At 37.1% G+C, this 20,128-nt stretch overlaps 1 protein-coding gene across 2 annotated transcripts in view; it reads left to right on the top strand.

The window, feature by feature from the left end:
• Positions 1-20,128, top strand: part of KHDRBS2 (KH RNA binding domain containing, signal transduction associated 2) — a 382,788-nt gene that overhangs the window by 129,106 nt on the left and 233,554 nt on the right. For both annotated transcript variants that reach the window (XM_074922510.1, XM_074922518.1), the window contains exon 3: positions 19,471-19,587. In XM_074922510.1, the coding sequence (XP_074778611.1) occupies positions 19,471-19,587 (117 nt within the window). The remainder of the gene's footprint in view (positions 1-19,470; positions 19,588-20,128) is intronic.

The following is a 20,128-nucleotide window of genomic DNA, read 5'->3' as shown; positions in this document are numbered from 1 at the left end:
GGGAAACATGCCCAATATGTTTTTATCTGGTATATTTTTTTTTACTTGCTTGCATTTTCCAGAAGTACAGGGAAATCTCAGTTATAAGGAGCCATTTTGGATAGAATGGGAAGTTATTTATAGCTCCTAATAAATTATTGTTTCTGCTTAGTGCTTCATTTACAGTATTTGGTTGTAGATGTGTGTACTAAATTTTGCTTGGAGACATTGGCACATTGATTACCTCTAGCCTTCAGGTCAGCGGGGACTGTGCTCTGCTTATAAAGAAATGAGAGATTACAGTAAAAGATATTTGATGGAGTTCATTTAAGATACACGGACTTATTTGTATACATATGGGTCTACTGACAACAGCATTAAAAAAATTCCTTTTAGTATAAAAGAAAAAATATTGATTCATTTTGAAAGCTAACATTTAGCAGTTTACATCAGAACACGTTAAAATCATTTACATGGAAATAAGGAGAAACTGAGTACATTGAATGTTTCATTAATTTTCTTTAATGACATATATTTTTCTCCAAAGTATACAGTAGACTCAGATTGTGCAAATTAAGAGTAATTGTGATAGTGAAAGGATATTTTTGTCATCTTTTCTTAAGACTTGGCATAAACCCTGTGCTGTAAACATCTCTGACTCACTTTCTTTTTTACCCATTGCTCATCTTCTCCATATCTTATAATTTTATATAAACCAATGATTGCTTTTATGTTAATAACCAGTTCTTCATCACATTTTAACTACTTCTCTAAAATAATTATTAAGGAGTTTGCCAGCTACCTTATACCTATGGCTTATAATTGCCTCAAAAGTTTATGAAGATAAAATAAATATTAAACCCCATATATTTTGCAGATGAACCTTAATGTCTATATCCAATATCAAACACATTTTCACTTCTGCATTCGGTTATGGTGAATTCTGTCATATCATAAATAAATCTGATGCTTTTCAATCACAGTAAAAATAAGGAATTTTAATTAATTTTACTACCTGAAAAATCTATTTCACAATATATTTATTTTAGTTTAGCTATTAATTCTTTGTCTACATGTCAAGGCTATAAGGTGCTATCTTTGAAAATCATATTTACAAGAGATGATTAATAATTTTTTAAAAGATTAATACTTGTAAACTGTGCATGAGACTAATTAATCACGTTATTTTTAGTAAATCAAGAAAAAACAGGGAGAAGTCCATTCTGCACTCTCCTTGTGTAGTGCTAAGGCCTGAATAATAGGCCCTGAAACAAAGTTGACCTCTAGATGAACTTCACAACCAAACATTATCCATTATTAGTATCTGTTTATTAGTAAAATCTGTATTACCATTAGCATTAATTATTAGTATGTGATCATTAATGAAATATGTATACTCACTAGTAAAAGATGTAGCTTAGAATATATAATCAGTAGTGAGGATGAAACATCGTGAGAATGTATCCACCTTCCCTTGTTTAGCCTTGTTCAAGGCTGAGAACCCAAGTGTTTGGCCTTGTTAGAAACTCCCTTGGTTCTCCCCCCTGAGCCCTGGCCAGGCTTTGGGTGGAATCCAACAGGAGGATGAAACCAGAGGTTTCTGCTCAAAGAAAAGTGCAAGTCATTCTGACTTGCTGATTTTGGGGTATTTAAGGCTGGACCCGCTCACAGCGACTCTGGCAGCCTCACCTGTGGGTGGACGCCCTGCGTAGGATTTCCCCCTTGCCGGGACAGGCTCTGCAAACCCTCGCTGTAACTGGGGCTGCCCAGCCACTGCGGGGCTGGGTGATGGTGACGTGTGCGAGTGGTGAGGGATCCTTCTTAATCTCTGTTCTCTCTCAAGTAGTAATGATTAGGTGCATTGCCTTGCTTATTCTTATTTTCTATAATTAACTGTATGTTTTAATAATTAAGTGTACTATTCTGTATTTTTCTTATTCTGTATTGTCTGTATTCTGTACTTGGTTATATACTTTAATTATTAACAGTAAAATAAGCCTACTCTTTTCAGTCTAGTGTCTAACTGGCATCCTTGATCAGCAAAACACCTTGTTTTTTCCATCTAAAGCAGATCAGTATGAGTGTGAGAATTGTATATGAATCTGAGTGTTGAGTGATAATTCTGTGGCAGGTTTACATCCATATTAGTTACTGTACATCCATTTATTATACATAAAAATATGATCATTCCTCACAAATAAGGAAGTAGGATTAGGTCTTTAGCCTAGTTTTATATGTTTCAGTCCAAAGAAACACAAGGAATTCATTTATTTGTCATATTCCATCTGCATGAAGTAAAAAATACACATCAACAGCTCCCAGCGAATAAGCAGAAGGAGACATGCTGCTGTAGTTGGATGTAATTCGTTTTTCAGGGCTGATAATTTATTTAAATGAAGAATATAATTTATTTAATTGCCATCACTGTTGTAAATTGCTGTCTTTGCATATGAGCAAAATCTTGTAGATACTCCAGAGGACTGTCAAAAATTGTATCTTTAGAGATTAATATTTGGATCAAAGCATACTGCAAATATGTATTGTTTACCATAACTGTTCAAGATAATTATGTTTGGACTAAAATAGAATAATTCCCTATATATGTCTAAAGTATGAATGAAGAATATTACATCACATCTAAAAGTAAAATGTTGCATGAAAACATAATTGCTTTTGCAGTAAAATACAATATGAACAAAATAGTTTTGCTTTTTTTGTTTCTAAGCATTTTTGCATAGTAACATTTTTGTGACCATAGACCTGATGAAAATAGCATGTGATTTAAGTATAAAGAGGGTAATACTTGCTTTACTATGACACACAGATTATCTCTGACTATTGCAAATTTATAACAGGAGCATTACTCTTCTGTGGTTTAGCTTTTCCAGCAGTGATGAACACTGGACACCTAAAACCAAAGTTAAACTGTGCAGAGACACATCTCCAAAATATTATCTCAACTTCCAACAAGGATGTCCTCAGTTCAGGGTATTTTCTTCTGTTGAATCTGTCAATCAGTTTTAAAACTCAAATTTCGAAGAATACTGTACAGAAAGTTTTCATTTGCTAGTTTGGTGACTGCTGCTTGCTAGGATCTTCTTCGGTCCCCAGTTTCTGTCAGTAGGAGGCTCAGGTGATCACGTCCAATTGACCTTCTTCGTGCTGCTCATGATTTTAGGCATCTTTATAGTTCTCGGTTTTGTTTTCCAAAATGAAAAATCAAGACTCATTTGGTTATTCCTGTTTAGTCATTGTTTCTACATAAACATAATATTTTTGCCCAAATTGCCCAGTCCTATGGCCTTTCTGAAATTGAGACGCTATAGCTGTAAATAATCTTCAAGGTGGTGTGGTATTACTGATTTTTAAAGTAGCATAATGCTATTCTCTGCTTTTTACTTTATTCCTTCCCTAATAGTTCATAACATAGCACATACAGTTTGCTTTTTTTTACTACTACTGTGCACTGAGCCATCTGTTATTTTTCCTGAAATAATTTCTGAGGAGTTAGAATCAGCACAACATTTTATGTATAAACACGGGATGTTTTTCTGTGTGTTTTACATTTGTTTACACTGAATTTCAGCTGTCACTGAGTATCATAACCTGTAGTTTTTTATAGCCAGTCCTGCCTTCAGAGCCCTGATTTACCTTAGGATCATCAGTAAAGTTTTTCTTCTTGATGATCACTGTTTTTTCCAGCTTGGGTGTCCCACTGGATCCCTGCAGGACTCAACCAGGGATACCCTCCCAGTGTGAATACTGAACATTTACTCCAAGTTTTTTCTGTAATTTATTATTTATTTATTTTTTAATACACAAGAGAGCCTTTCTTCTAATCGCATGTCAGGCTGGCTTAATTAAGAGCTTTTGATAAAGGACTTCATGAAAATGAATGTCTTTTTGAAATCAGGTATATGGTATCAGCTAACTTTCTTTTCCATGTTTGTTTGTTCTTTGGAGAACACCAGTACATTGCTGAGAAATTATTTCCCTTTAAAATAGCCATGTCAGCTCTTCACCTCTCTAATTTATTTATTTTCCTGTTCACTAATTTTATTGTCTATTCTGATATTTAGTATTTTAATTGGAAATTATTAGAAAATTTTTCTTGGACTACCTTCCTCACAGTTTCCTGCATTATGAATCCAGATGGAGAAAAAGCATTTTATTTTTGTGATCTGACCTCATCTTCCTTGAATACTCCGTTTGTAGGCTGAACAGCTGTTAGCCCTACCAGCTCTCTATCTGGCTTCCAAATCTTTGAAAAATATTTTATTTTCATTTTTTATACTTTCTCCAAGTTGTTCCTCAAACTTTTTCTCTTAACATTTTTTTGTGGATGTCGTGAGTTGTTGGGGTTTTTTTTTAGGCTAGTAGTTAATGGTCACTTTTACTTTTGTTTTCCATATTTGAATACAACTTGGATTTGAATACAATCTTTTTCTTGATTCTAATATTTAAGTAAGTTAAATATTTTTCCATATCCTGCATATATAATCTCTTTGATTTTTAGGCATATCCACATCTGGATCCTTGATACTTAAAATGAGGTCTTTTCCTTTTGTACAGACTCTCCCTATCCTATGTGTGTTCTGAGTTCCAGGTGAAGCTCAGTTCTTCCTCCTAACATGATTATTTAAGCCCACAACTGCATGCTTTGGCATGTCCCCTTCTCTCTGAATCTGCACATGGTGTAATGAGAGTATTGCAAAGAGTGCCGCTGTGCAGCTCCCAGCTTTCAGCTACCAAATGTCCTATATTTGGCCTCCAGAAGTTCTCTCCAGCATTTCTCAGTTTTTGTTTTAAGTAAGGACTGCAAGTTCCTGCCACTAGCATGTCTTTGAAGTCTGTGTGGACTTCTTATGAGGTACAGAAGATGCACATTCTCTTCAGAGCCAGCAGCACAAGTCTCTGTCCATGTCATGGTAGCTGGAACATGGCATGTTGTCACTTCATGCACTACATCTGGCCTGTCTTGAGAACATGAAAGAATGAAGTTGGCTAGGGCTAGCAGTTTCTATATAAAATTGTCCTCTTTCCCACTGTAGTCTGCGAACTGACATCCAAGGTAGCATATTTCTGTTTTTTCTCTTTTTTTTCTTTCCCCCATACTTTCATGATTTGGAAATAAGATTTCCGTAGAACAATCCTTTTCCTAATTTATCACTGTTATTTTTCACAGTCATTTTTCCTGTAGTTTCATTTTTCTTCTCATAGTATTTTTTCTGTGTGGATGTACTAAATCAGAAACTTTCATATGAAATTCTCTGGTATTTCTTAGAGAATAATAAAGTTTGAAGCTCGCCAGGCTTGACAGCTGGGAAACTGGAATTGACCAGCTGAAAGCTGTTCTAGGATTTGGGCATCTGTGTTTGTTAGCACACTTGGAGTTCATTTGTTCTGCATTTGATAAAGATTAATGAGAAAGCTATTTTCTGTTATACTAAGTGTGAGATGGACAAGCCAAAGAATAACCAACCAGCACGTAATATCCATACCCTACATCTACAAACACTTGAAAAAACCTTAGTCTGGAAATTATACTATTAAAACACATTCAGAAATACCCATTTGCTGATGTGATTACAAATCACAGAATTGTCTAAGTTGGAAAAGACCTTGAAGATCATCCAGTCCAACCATTAACCTAACACTGACAGTTCCCAACTACACCATATCCCTGAGTGCTATGTCGACCCGACTCTTAAACACCTCCAGGGATGGGGACTCCACCACCTCCCTGAGCAGCCCATTCCAACACCTAACAACCGGTTCTGTAAAGAAATACTTCCTAATATCCAGTCTAAACCTTCCCTCGTGCAACTTAAGGCCATTACCTCTTGTCCTATTGCTTATTACTTGGTTAAAGAGACTCATCCCCAGCTCTCTGCAACCTCCTTTCAGGGAGCTGTAGAGGGTGATGAGGTCTCCCCTCAGCTGGATTTAACTCCGTTCACCACAACTCTCTGGGCCCGGCCATCCAGACTTTTTTTTACCCAGCGAAGCGTGTGCCCATCCAAGCCACGAGCAGCCAGTTTTGCCAGGAGAGTGCCGCGGGAAACGGTGTCAAAGGCCTTACTAAAGTCAAGGTAAACAACATCCACAGCCTCTCCCTCATCCAACAAGCAGGTGGCCCTGTCATAGAAGGAGATCAGGTTTGTCAGGCAGGACCTGCCTTTCACAAACCCATGCTGACTGGGCCTGAGCATCTGGTTGTCCCACATGTGTTGTGTGATGGTGCTCAGGATGAGCTGCTCCATCAGCTTCCCAGGCACCGAAGTCAGGCTGACAGGCCTGTAATTTCCCAGATCATCCTTCCAACCCTTTTTATATATGGGTGTCACATTGGCCAATTTCCAATCTGTCGGGACCTCCCTGGTCAGCCAGGACTGCTGGTAAATGATGGAAAGCAGCTTGGCGAGCACCCCAGCCAGCTCCTTCAGCACCCTCGGGTGTATCCCATCCGGTCCCATAGACTTGTGTGTGTCTGTGTGATGCAGCAGGTCACTGACTGGTGCTCCTGGATTGCAGGGGGGTCGTTCTCCCAGTCTCTGTCTTCTGGCTGAGGAGGCTGGATTCCCTCAGTACAACTGTTATTAAAGACTGAGGCAAAGAAGGCATTAAGCACCTCAGACTTCTCCTCATCAGTTGGTACCATGATTCTTCCTGTGTCTAGCAGGGGATGGAGTCTGTCTCTGGTCTTTTCTTTTGCTGCTCACATACTTATAGTAACGTTTCTTGTTCTCCTTGATTGCTGAAGCCAAATTAATTTCCAGCTGGGCTTTAGACCTCCTGATTTCTGCCCTGCATAGCCTCACAGCATCTTTGTAATCATTGTGAGCAAATAAAGCAGGATGTTATATGTCATAAGAAAAAATCCAGCAAAGATGAAAGTTGTAATCTGAGGCAAATATCTATAAATTTAGATGTTTAAAATGAAACTTAAAGTTATGTGCTGGCCTTTAAATAAAATAAGATTTTCATAAGGCAGTTTTTAATCTGAATCTAATGAGTTTGTTGATGGTGCTTAAATGTGAGAGTACATTTACTAGGTTGTCAATATCACTGTGTAGCATTTTAAATGGAATTTACATCAATCAATAGTTGCCTACTGATTTCATTGTTGCAGGTTGAAGTGCACTGGTCTGTGCTTATTTTGGTGCAATATTATTTTCAGATATATTAAATTTTAAGAGGAATAGGATTTTTTTGTAAAAAAAATTGCAATGGGAAAACATTCCCAGAAACTAACTTGTGTGGAAGAAATCCATAGTTTTTACCTTTAAGAATGTATCCATTTGTCTGCTCTACTTTGCTATGATCTAAATGATCAAAGACAGATATGGTGTTTATTAAATTAAGAACTTCAAATTACTTTTGAGATTTCCACATAATATAATGTTCCTTGTAAAGTTACACTTACATTTTTCCCCAGTGTCAAAATTGAAAGCTAATTTTGCTTATTGTTTCACATATTTATTTTTTTTGTCACATCAGTTGTGTTTTTTCTTTAGTTCATTTCAGTGGTTGCAGCATTTGCAGAGAGACAAATATAAGGGACCCATCATGGTATAAATGCTTGAGAGCTGGAAATCAAAACACCTAACCATTTGTAACTCCATGAAGGAACTTGAATGCAGTGATTTCCTAGAGGAACATAAAAGAGTACTGTAAAACACAGGTTCCCAAGAGGACTAGATGTTGTTCTTCTCTGTCCATGCAGGATCTGGGCATTGAACACCCAGCTCCAGACCTGGAATTTATGAGTTTCATAAATCTGTGTGAAATACCGCAGTTCATACAGTTAATGAATGAGACAGCTAAGCTGGAGATTTACAGCAGCCTCCCCTGAGTGACTGAGGTTCAAGGCAGACAACAGCGTTGAATGGAGTGATGTGCTCAAAATTCTTTAGACATAGACACCAGCTGCCCAACTGGGTCAGATTACAACATGAAAGTGAGTTTCAAAGGCTGAACTATCTACCTGGATAGCAGGGTAATAACTTTGGTATGATTAACTGTGTCAATTTAACCCTTCCAGGAGAGAACTCCTGGCTTCCTTAAACAGCAGGAGGTGGGGACATACTGGCTTGACAACTTCAATAGAAAATATTCACTGCCTTTTTTTTGCATTTTTTGATATCTTTAATACATATTTTGCAAACACATTAATTTTTCTTGAAGACAGTAGATGTGCTGTAGCAGGATAATTACAATGGAATAAATATTAGATAAACTACATAGTTATTAAAACTAGATAGTTATTAAATATACCTGAAGCATTTCTTAATCTTGTGTTAGAGCAGAATTCAATATTACTTCGATAATATTCTTTTAAGTGACAATCAGATCTTAGCCTGGACTGTGGGGATAAGAAAAAAGGATGCAAGTGAAAAAGGCAGATCATTTAATGTTTTATCAGGTAGGAGCATGCTAGCCACGGTTTTGTTCACAGTTGCTGTACTACAATGTCAAGACTTCCTAGATACTGTTAGATATTGCAGCTTGTGTTATTCAAAGCCACTTAGGCTTCCAGCTCATTCTTGCCAGCTCATTTGTCACATACAGTATGTCTTATTCTTCTTTTGAGGTGTTGCCCTGAAAGTACTTTTTTCTGTCTCACATTAACTGTCTGAAGCACAGTTATGTCACTTGTGGAGGGATCAGCAAAGCAGTCTCAGGTTTTTAGATGCTTTTTACACTCAAATGTTATAAAATTCTACAATTTATAGTTTTGTGATTAGACTGAGTAGGTATTCTAAATCACAATTACTGAGTACTATGGGCTATCAACTTGGCAAATTATAAACACGGACACATACTGATAATGGGGAAAAAATCAGATTCCTTGTATGCATATTTAACACAGTGATTGATTCTTCACAGTTAGCAAATCTGTTACATTTATATCCAATTACAGAGTGATTATATATATATATGTTTAGCTTGTTTATACAATCAGCAGTGTTAAATGAAATCTAAATTCAAGAATCTGCTGCACTGGTTGCTACCGTTGCAGTCAACCCTGTGTACTGTGGAGGAGGAGGCTCCCCAGACTCTCTGGTTTCATGCAATAGAGCAAGCCAGGGCAGTTTCAGTTTTGTGAATGGAGAGGATCTTTATGTGCCCAATATGTTTGTGATGGAAAGCTGTCTGAGCCAGATACCAAATTAATGCAGGTTAGTTTTTCTTCCATAAGCTCATCACAGTGAGCAAAGAAGCTCAGAAAAAGAGTCCATTCAGTTAGTGTGCAGTCTGCTCTTGGAACAGAGTGCTGCACTATGTGGCTTTTGAGAATGAGCTCATGAACAGAGTGGCAGTATATCCAACAGTATTTATTTTGCATTGTCTGAGTTTGTATTCTGTCCTGCCACATTTGATTGAACAGACAAGTGGAGGACAATACCTGTTGTCTGAAATTTGTACAATTTTCACTTGAAACACAGTTGAAATTTAAGTATGAGTCAGACAGATGTCCTATCTGTACACCTTGGGAACAGAATGAGCACCATTCTGTTCAGGTCTTTGCTTTAGCACAGTAACTGTTTAACTGTTTTCACCTTGTCAGTGCTGTTCTAGAATGCTTTGCTGCTCTTAAAACATTTTGTTGCATTACCACTTCAGATCAGCCAAGTCCTCATTAAAAATTCTTGAAAGATACTTGGTTTTCCTCTCTAAGTGTAGAAAAAGTAGAAGGTAATGAGGACTAAGGAAGAAAGATTTTATTTTTTTGCATTTGTCCTTAGTAATAAAGAACAAAAATAGTACAGAAAATGTATGGTGGGAGGGGGAAGAAACAGAATTTTGTAAAATGTTTTTGAGTGCTTTTGCTGGGTGGTTTAATTTCCACAGAGCTATGTGAGTTTGCATATGTCAATCAATTTAAAGTAATGCTTTGCTTTGATTATGAACGTGACTCGAGATTAAAATTAATGTTGCGTAGGGCTCAGTGTATGTAAATTGATATATAAATGCTGCTGTAAGTATAATTATTTTAATAACAAAAGACAAAACCAAGTTGACTAACAGAGTTTTAGATTAATATTTAATTTAATTTAGATTAATATAAACCATTTGTGATTTAATACAATGCTGTCTACAAAATTAGGTACTATATGCATGCATGTTAAATCAGTTCAATAACATACTGGGTCCAAATTAGCTGTTCTTATAATTTCTTGACTGAAAAGAAATACGAGTTTTGTGCTACAATTTTACTAGTTGAGTATCACTAACATACATCAGAAAGATGCATTAATTTTTTTGTTGGGTATTCAACCCTTGACTTATCCTGGTTCTTGTTGACTTAGAACTTTGCAAATATAGCATTTGACAAAGAGAAATCTTTCACCTAATTTGAAATCATGTTCAGCTCAGTAAGAGTAAATTATTGTGCTTGGAAACCCCATCTCATTACAACTCCTTTAGATCTTCCTTTTACATTCCAAACTCCAAGGTAGAAAAAGGTTGGTTGGTTACTGCCAGTTAGCAAAGAGCAGATGGTATTTATTCCTGCGACCAGTAAAGCATGTATCGGTGGGAGTGATAAACCCAGTTAGCCAAATGTTTATTGTGCTTTTAAATGTTGTAGTCTTAGTACCTATTTCCCTACCTGTGTATATGCTTAATATAAACTTACTTAATTGTGCACTTTGAAAAGAGGTTAGTGGTACACTTCTACAGTCTGAATTGTTAGCATTCATATAAATACTGTTTTAGATAATGTCCTTCAAATGAGCCAGTCTTAGATACACAATTCCGAGAATTCCTTATTACTTAACTTGCATTTTAATTATTTCTAAATAGTAAAAAGCCTGACTACTTCAGGCTTGGCTAGGATACCGAGGATGTATGTTAAAAGTCAGGTGGCTTTTTGTCCTAAAGAGGCCTCTTGCCCTTGATTCAACAGAATATGACAAGGGAAAATCATTGTTAGCTCAGCATCTCTGCCGTTTTTAAAAATAGTGATCTTCATGAACAGCTTTCCATTAAGGAGCAGTCAGCCTTCAAAAAAATTTGCGACTCTTTAGAGACATGGATTGGGATCCGTCATGACCTCTGACTGGTGATTAGTTTGCTAATAGCTCTAACCTCCCTAACATGGGCAAAAAAACCTGAGAGCCATTCCTGTGTACCCTCAGCCTTCCACACCGCCCCAGCTGGACTGGCCAAATAGGAGTAAGCTTATGAAAAAGCTGTTTATTCAAAGTTGCAGAAGAATTATAAGGCAAAAGCTAATAATAAAATGTGACATTAGGATCCTGTTTCTCTTTTCTGAGTTGAGAAAGAAGGCTCTTGCCTGGTCCTTCTGTCAGCAGAACCTGGCCCTGCTGCACTTACCTTGAGTAATACCCACTTTCATAGCCAACCCCAGTGATTTTAATAACAGTAGTTTCTGCAATCACTCCCTGGTCATCCAAATAAGTAATAATAGCCATATACATTCAATAAGGCCTGTTTGGTTTTTTTAACATACTTGTCAACTCTTCAGAGTCAAGATAATGTCTTTCAGAATGCCTGTGCAGTACCTGGTACAATGAGTCTCTCTAGATATCTCTGCAATTAAAATAATAAACCCCTTAACCTTGTTAATTGCAGATTTAATATAGATCTTGAAATTTACTTGGTTCCTTGGCTTTTCCTCAGTTACCTCAAGTCAGAGTTAAAAATAGAATCACACAAAGTAAAATGTTCGGGTGTCTGAAAGATTAGCAGATTGTAATAAATCACACTGCTAATGAATGTATTAGAGAATTAGCTACTTAAATTTTCCTGAGTTAAGAACATTTATGTGAATAAAGATACATCAGACACCAACATTTTTTTTTTCTTAATCAGAAAATTTATTTAATTTTAAGGCTCTTTTAAATTTCTTTATTTAAATGCCACAACTTGTTACCAAATTCTGACAGAAAACTGATAAAAATGAAACTGAGGGGATATTTTTGCTATCTCAATGTGGACTTGTATCTGGAAGATGTTTGTCTGGAGTTGCTGAACATCTGTTTCATGGAGTTATGCCAAAAATGTATTTTCACTGTAGATTTAGATGCTTACTATGGTCTAGTAAATAGCCAGACAAGTATTGCAGCTTCTTCAAGCACACTGTAAATATGAACTCCCAGCACTTTTCAAGGTAAAAAAATGTGTAATAAAAAAAGTGTTTATTTCTTAGGTAAATCTTATAGTCACAGTGGCTTTAATGATTCTAACTTTGTTACTCAGATTTAATTTATTCTTGAGGGAATTCTGTTGATTTAAACCAGAAATTAATTTGGCATGGACTTGTCAAGAAGCTGTATTTTCCCTTTGAGCATTTAATTTTGAGTCAGTTTTTCTCCACACTCTGGCATCGGGTTATTGTTCAAAGTATAATGAAGAGATGAGACCCAGTGAGCTTGTAGAAACTAGCAGCCTTCTCCTTCAGTTCTGGGACCACTACAGTGAAGTTTCAGTGGTGAAATACTTTTAGAAACCATCAGCAAATGTTCTTTGGAGTAGATCTCCAGGGACCCTCTGAAAGAGTGCATTAATTTTCTTCTTCTGTTTGATGTCTCCTGACACGTTGTACTGGGTTTGTGTGGCAAGGTTTTGGTAGCAGGAGGGCTACAGAGGGGTCTACTGTGAGAAGCTTCTAGTAGCTTCCCCTGTGTCCGACAGAGCCAATGCCAAGATGGACCCGCCACTGAGCCCATCACCAATGGTGGCAGTGCCTCTGGGATAACATGTTTAAGAAGTGGAAAAAGTTGCTGCACAATGAGAAGTTCAGCCAGGGAGAGGACTGAGAATATGTGAGAGCAACAGCCCTGCAGCCCCCAAGGTCAGTGAAGGAGGAGGGGCAGGAGGTGCTGCAGGCACCGGGGCAGAGATTCCCCTGCAGGCCGTGGTGCAGCCCATGGTGAGGCAGCTGTGCCCTGCGCCCGTGGGGGGCAATGGGGGGGGCAGAGACCCACCTGCAGCCTGGGGAGGACCCCACGCTGGAGTGGAGCAGGTGGATGCCCAAAGGAGACTGACCCTGTGGGAAGCCCACGCTGGAGCAGGCTCCTGGCAGAACTTCTGGTCTTGTGGTGGACCCAAGCTGGAGCAGTTTATTCCTGAAGAACTGCAGCCCGTGGGAAGGACTCACGTTGAAGGAAGTTTGTGGAGGACTGTCTCCCATGGGAGGGATCCCATGCTGGAGCAGGGGAAAAGTGTGTGAAGTCCTTCTCTTGAGGAGGAAGGAGCAGCAGAGACAACGGGTGATGAATTGGCTGCAACTTCCATCCCTGATCCCCCTGTGCCGCTTGCAGGGGGAGGAGCCCTGCAAAGTTCTGTCCTAACCAAATGGGTTTCTCAGAAGCTATTCTCCAGAAAAAGCAAGCATCATATCACTGTATTAAAAATATTGTTGCATCCTTCTCTGAAACACTGTTAATTTTTGAAAATCGAAAAAGCACTAGATATTGAAGAGGTATTGAGGTAAGCAATACATACAGAGAGAGGCAAAATTGAGGTTTGCAGATTCTGCTGAGCTATAGAGAATGGAATGGAATGGAATGGAATGGAATAGAATAGGAATAGAATAGAATAGAATAGAATAGAATAGAATAGAATAGAATAGAATAGAATAGAATAGAATAGAATAGTTCCAGTTGGAAGAAACCTACAATGATCATCTAGTTCAACTTCCTGACCAATTCAGGGCTGATCAAAAGTTAAAACTACTATTACAGGCATTGTCATACTTACAAAGTGTTGAGAAAAATAAAATCTGCCTTCGTAATTGTCCAGTACTGCCATAACATGAAGGGAAGTCCTTTGTGCATATCAAAAGGTGAGATACTCTTAAAATTAATGCTATTCTAAAATAAATTAACTATAAGAAGTGCTAGGATAAGACCAGAAGTCTCAATTAGTAAAGTTTTATTAGGGAATGAATAGTATCTTTGTCTTCTCCCCTTTTCTTTAGCACAGGACTGAATTTAGAAGGATTTTTTTTTTCCCCCAGGAATAAGGATATTTTTTTGTGAGGATAAGTAGCTCTGAAAATGGAAAGACGCTTTGTCACCCCACAGAGGAGCTGATAGCAATAGTGAACAGAACACACTAAGAAATAACAAACCTATTTCATGTCGCCAAGCCCATGCTATTTCTGTTTTGCTGTTTCTAGAAGACATTAATCTATTCTCCCAGTTCAGGGCTTTGTGCTGTTTTATCTTACAGCTGGAAACATTTGTCTGTCCCATTCCTTATTTATCTAGGTTTTGTTACTGTTCTGAACACTGATATGTGTATAAAACAGCAACAGTCACTGACACAAACACTTTTTCTGAATTGCAAGCATATTCCTTATTTCTGCTTGTAAAACCCAGTTAAAACAGTGTTTATAAAATACAAAGTGTTACAGTTCTAGTAGGAATGTATTTGGGCTAATCAAACAGGGAAACAAATTCTCTTCTAAATGTAAACATGCATTTTCTCAGTCATTGCATTTAGTTTGAGGCTTTAATGCTAATACTGTTAACTATATGTTAGATTTGTTATGTCTATGGTATGCTGTTCTGGGGTAGTCAAAATCCTTTTTAATATTAAATGGAGTTTTTAATCTTGAAAGAAATGCAGATTAGAGCCTTGTATTGCAGCATAACAGCAAATTACATTATTATTTACTAAATCAGTTACCAGCATTCTTGCCCCATGTGCAAAAGGGAGGTGGGGAGAAAGATAGATGTGGTTTCAAATAGGATAGATATGTTTTATGGGGAGCTCGTAGTGCTGCTATATGGTGGAGTAACTTTTGATATACTTCTGACATTGCCACATGACTGGGCAGGCAGGATGGTGTCCTTATTGCGTATGACTGTTCTCAGCCCAAGACTGCTGCTGGCTTCAGGGATGAATGATAGGATGCCCTGTCAAACATTCCTTGTCACCCCACCGGTCCTTGGAGCCCATGTCCCAGCTCTTGGGAGGTTCACAGTATACCTTGGCACTAATAAGCAGAGAAGCAATGTCAGCCCACCAGCGTGCTGAGTATTCCAAGAGAACTGACCATTGTATGGCTGTCTGCTTATTCAAAGGCTAGTTTATCACATACTGAGAATAAAGTGTATATAACCTGTGTATATAACCGAGGTAAAGATTAATGGTTGGTTACAATTTTCAGCATTAAAAAATAAGGTAGTGGTGAAAGTCAGCAGCTTCTATCTGCCTTGCTCCATTAGGCCTGTTTGCTGCTGTTGGAGTGGGTTCCTTCTCAGAGAGGGCTCTGATGCTAGGAGCCAAGGACATTTAAATATGCTAGTGTTAGCTACAGATTCTCTACAGCACAAGTTCACTATCTTCCTTTTCCTCATCTTTTATACAACACAGACACAATAGTAAAGCTGTGTCTGTTTGCCTTTGATGCCCATTTCAAAGTTCAAACTCCCATTGTGCTCATCTCCTGGACAATTTGTTTTAACATGCCATATATTGAAGAAACTTTCCCCTGACTTTGCAACATGATATAAATCAGATGCTATATAAATATCAACTTATAAATGCGTGTGTGTGTTTAATTTCAATTCTGTGATAGTTCTGCTGGTATTATGACTTCTGAGAACAACACTTGACATATCCCTGTTAAAGCAAGCAAGTTCAAGAATGGCAATGGGAATTAATATATGTGTTGATCTTATTGAGGTGCTGCAGTACACTTAAGACTATCACAGCATTGTATGTAAGCTGTAGGTTATATTTTAAGAACTAGTTATTGTACATGTTTTGTTTACAGCACATGTTATAATTAATTTCTGACATTTCATAGAAACCATGTATGGTATATTGACATAATAAATGCTGACACTGAGAGACAGATTGCCTGTGTTGTGGTCCAGCTTGACAGCACATGGTTACTTTTAGGGATTCTCTTTTCAGTGTCTTAGCCTGAAGCAAGTGGGGTGTGTTGATGCAAGAGAGGTGTGTTTTGCTGCAATGGGTTTTGGAGATTAGCAAGTCTGTGATTATGTATTCGTGCATGTTTTGCAATCCTTAGCTTTTCACTAACATAGGTGGTTTTTTGGTAAGAAATTTCATTAATTAGTTCTTGAGATTTCTCCATTTGTTTGGGTATCCAATCTTTGGTTTTAAATATTCAGTCCTAGCATATACTGTGTCAGTAAGTATTCTCCGTGCGTAAGCACAAAGCTTTGCAGATGGATGGGAGCAGCACAGTTCGGGGAAGAGTAACGTCTGTGTGTCCACATATGCAGTATCATTTTTGGCTATTTCCATATGCATATTAAAAAAAGTTCTATGAACAAAAACTTTGATTGAGATTGAGAAGTCAGAGAGTTGGCTTCGGGCACCTCACAGTCTCTGATTGCTTGTGCGGGGTGGAGTGTGAAAGTAATCAAGATGCAGATAAACCTGGAGAAACTGTGTATATTGGTTGGGGAAGAAACTGGATGTGGATACTCAAAAGATCTGTCAAGCTATACTTTCTGTTCAGTTTTATTCTGCACAGGAGCAAATTTGCCCAGCTGTGCATCTGATTATAATCAAAGTAAAGCATCCCCTCCCCTGACCTCATCATTTTCCCCTGAAGACATGTGTCCATCTCCCCCAGGAACATGATTTAAAAATCTAAGAAAATAATGCAAAAATATTTGCAATAGACAGGAAGGGTTTCTACAAGCGCACAGAAATACTAGCTCCCATTCATAAATATTATTTAGAAGTTAAGCCACCTATAAAAACATACAGTAACAGAATAATAGCCATATTTTCCAAGTGTAAGTCTGTTTTCTCCCCAGCAGTGAAAGCTTTCTGTTCATACTCTCTCTTCTATATGTCGTAATTTCTTAGTTATCCTCTCTGAATATGACCAGATATTATCTGAGACTTAGATCTACTAATATTTGGAGAAAATTTGTACACATGGTGTAATTTCATCAGAACTGAGATTTCAAAGTAAGATCTGCAGTTACAATGGCTGTACCAGAAATGCATTTTTGTAGGCAAGGGTCATCATTATATGCAGTCAAACTGCCTCAGTTTTCACATTTTCCTTCACTGTTTATGCTTGTCTGCATCTGTGACCATGACTGGAGCTTAAGCATTCCAGTATTAGAAGTAGTTCTGCTCAGGTTCTTATCCAGCATGTCTTAATAAAATAATTAAGATGAATAGTTGTGTTTCAAATTTTTTTACGATTTGTTCTATTCACTGAAATGTTCTCTTAGTTGCCTGCTGTTTTTATCCACGTGTGAACGTAAAGGATTTTTCATAAGTTGTTGAGACAAAGTTACTCTGTCAGTACTTTCAGACTTCTGGGAATTTGTGACTATAGACTGATGCTGAGGATAGCCAGTGGCCCTAGAGCTTACTGACACTGGGAAGATTGAGCATAACAGTTGAATTTCTGATATAATACACTGGCTTTTTTGCAACTTTAGACAAAACCAAATTAAGAGCAATTCAGTTATTCAGTTGTAAGTAACTGCTTGCTTCCTGATGTGTGTTGAATGTGGATGAAATGTGAGTGTCTGTCTGCTACGTAATCAATAGAATTAAAATCCCCAGCCACTTATTTCCTGTGAAGTGATTAAAATCCACTTTGTGCATAGTTTATGCTGACCATACCACTCCTTTGTAGCCATATGTCAAAGTAATTATTAGACAGCTTATGAAGTGCTTAAATATAAATGGTCAGCATAAATCTTCATAGAGTCTATTTTAATAGTTTTATTCCATTCAGAGAATAAACGGAGTCGAGCTTTGGCTGCCCTTCTCATAGTCTCCTCCAACTTACATAGTGGTATAGCTCTTTCAGCTTTCAACGGGCAGCTTTTCTTTATATTAAGAGACACTGGTAGGATACAGCAGTAGATAGTTCTTGTCTGATTGGTGATGTATAAGTGGTACAAAAGATTTTGTGTTGTAACTTCTGAACAGCCATTCTTCATTTAAGGGGGTCCCTGAAGAGAAACAAAAGCTCTGCTGTTTGCTAGGCCATCTCTAATAAATCTTCACATATATGAGGTATGTAATTTTTGAAATCTTAATTGTATCAATGGATTAAGCCCAAGGTCTAGTATTAAAGTTGAAATTTAGTCCTTGCCATTCCTTCCTCGCTATTTAGTTTATATGAAATTTAAAGTAAATTTCAAGCCAACAACTTCTAAACCAAGTTGTCCCTGGAAGAAGAGTACCTACAGTTTCAAGACATAGGATTGTTGATGCCATGATGGGGCATCATTTATTGAGGAGTTGATAACTTTTATTAAATGAACAAGTAGAGCTGAAAAAAAAAAAAAAAATACAAACACATAAGCTTGAAAAATCTTTATTTGGATCTTCAAATCTTGCTGGGTTTTCTGCAATGTTGCCACTTACTACTTCCCCCTAGACATGTTATTTTGCTGAAATCCGTTATGGTAGTTAAGGTGGCAATAGATTTCACCTTACATATTTATTTTTCCTGTGATTACATATTATTTTCTTTGATGGTTTAACCAATATTTGAAGTAAGTTACAAGTGATTTATAGTTAAGACACTGGACTGAAAACTAGCTTGGGTTCTGGAGTATCTGACTTGGTTCTGAGTTTGGGTTTTATTAACATGGCTGATGCATTTGTGTTGTTGCAGAGTACTCTCTGTTCAAACTTGAAAATAATTCAGAAACATATTAAGCAAGTTCTGGTTGTTTTTAAAACATTTTGGAAAGCATAAAAAGCAATAAATTGAAGAGACTATTGATTACAGAGTAGACAAGTTAGTGTTACTTAATAGACTCTCCCCTTTTTGCTAGTTTGTGTCAACATAACACCTCATTCATTTATTGTTCAGTCTTCTGATTTTCATGTAGACATCTGTCCTCTTCATACAGAAAAAACAATGTTGTATGTGTCACATGAACTGTGCAGTGTTTAAGAATATTAGCAGCATGTCAGATAAAGCCCACTGCTCTTCAAAATCCTCTCAGAAAATAGCCTTGAGTATCTGTACACTGATCTATTTTTTGTGATTTGTTCTGTTGCTGGCAAAACAGATATTTGAAGCCGATACACAAAACAGCATTTATTTTTAAACCAATGTGTAAAATATCAGGTCCTAAAAATCCATCTAAAGCTCTAACTTGTCAGAATGTATTGCTTTGCCAATAAAGCTGGCTAACTGTGGAAAGAACGCATGCATTCTCTGGGTTTCACCTATACTGTCTGATAAGTAAAGATCTTGTTTAGCAGTTAGTTAAACCTAAACAGCCACTGGCCATTTTTGTCCTAGAGAGAAACCTTCTGGGGTTCAAATAAACCATAAATGCCTTTACTGCCTTTCATGCTAAGTGAGAGGATGCCTTGGTTCTCCAGTCTTGTATCCTGATGAAATAGGCTCAGAACTAAGTAAGAGTTTGTTTTTTAAAGGAAAGTAAACTTTTCTTTTTTAAGTAGCTTGTTTATAAAGATTTATTAATTTTTTGAAAAAGTACCTCTTAGTCTAAAATAGTTCTCTTATTTGCTTTCTAGTTCAATTTTGTTGGGAAGTTGCTTGGACCAAGAGGAAACTCTTTGAAGAGATTGCAAGAAGAAACAGGTGCAAAAATGTCCATCCTGGGGAAAGGATCCATGAGGGATAAAGCTAAGGTACTGTGTCTGGATTCTCATTGCAATTAGTGTGAAAACATTTGTGCTTTAGCTGTTACACTTATATTGCCTGTCTACTTATTAATTACTCAATTAATAGACTCATCATAAACTCTTGATTCCAAGGCTAGTTTCTTTTTTCAAGTTAAATCAATTGGTTAAATACAATTTTTCTCTTGCTATGCATATTATGCTTCCCATATAATTGTGGACCTCCACAGTTACTATATTACCGCTGTTATTTAAATAACTAACCTAAAAGAGAAACCAGTTTAAAGTTTATTTGTTCTGAGCAAAGTCTGTTTCTCCTGAAAAAGTATAGCTTGTATAGATTACTGATTAATGAATATTGGTGTACATAAATAGGTTTTCTCCATTTATTGTTTCTTTAGAGAGGGGGCTGTTAAAAGAGATTGACTATTTATTCAGGGCTAAGGCTAAAAAAAAAAAGATCAAAGTGGATGCTTTGCTTACATCTGTGTAAAAATGCACTATTGATAAAAGAAAAGAAATGTGTTTGAAATCAGTACCTGGTCAATGT

Source organism: Athene noctua, chromosome 1 (assembly GCF_965140245.1).
Source record: "Athene noctua chromosome 1, bAthNoc1.hap1.1, whole genome shotgun sequence".
NCBI lineage: Eukaryota > Metazoa > Chordata > Aves > Strigiformes > Strigidae > Athene > Athene noctua.
Note: the sequence above shows the minus strand (reverse complement) of the source record. Positions and strands in the feature narration are given on the sequence as shown.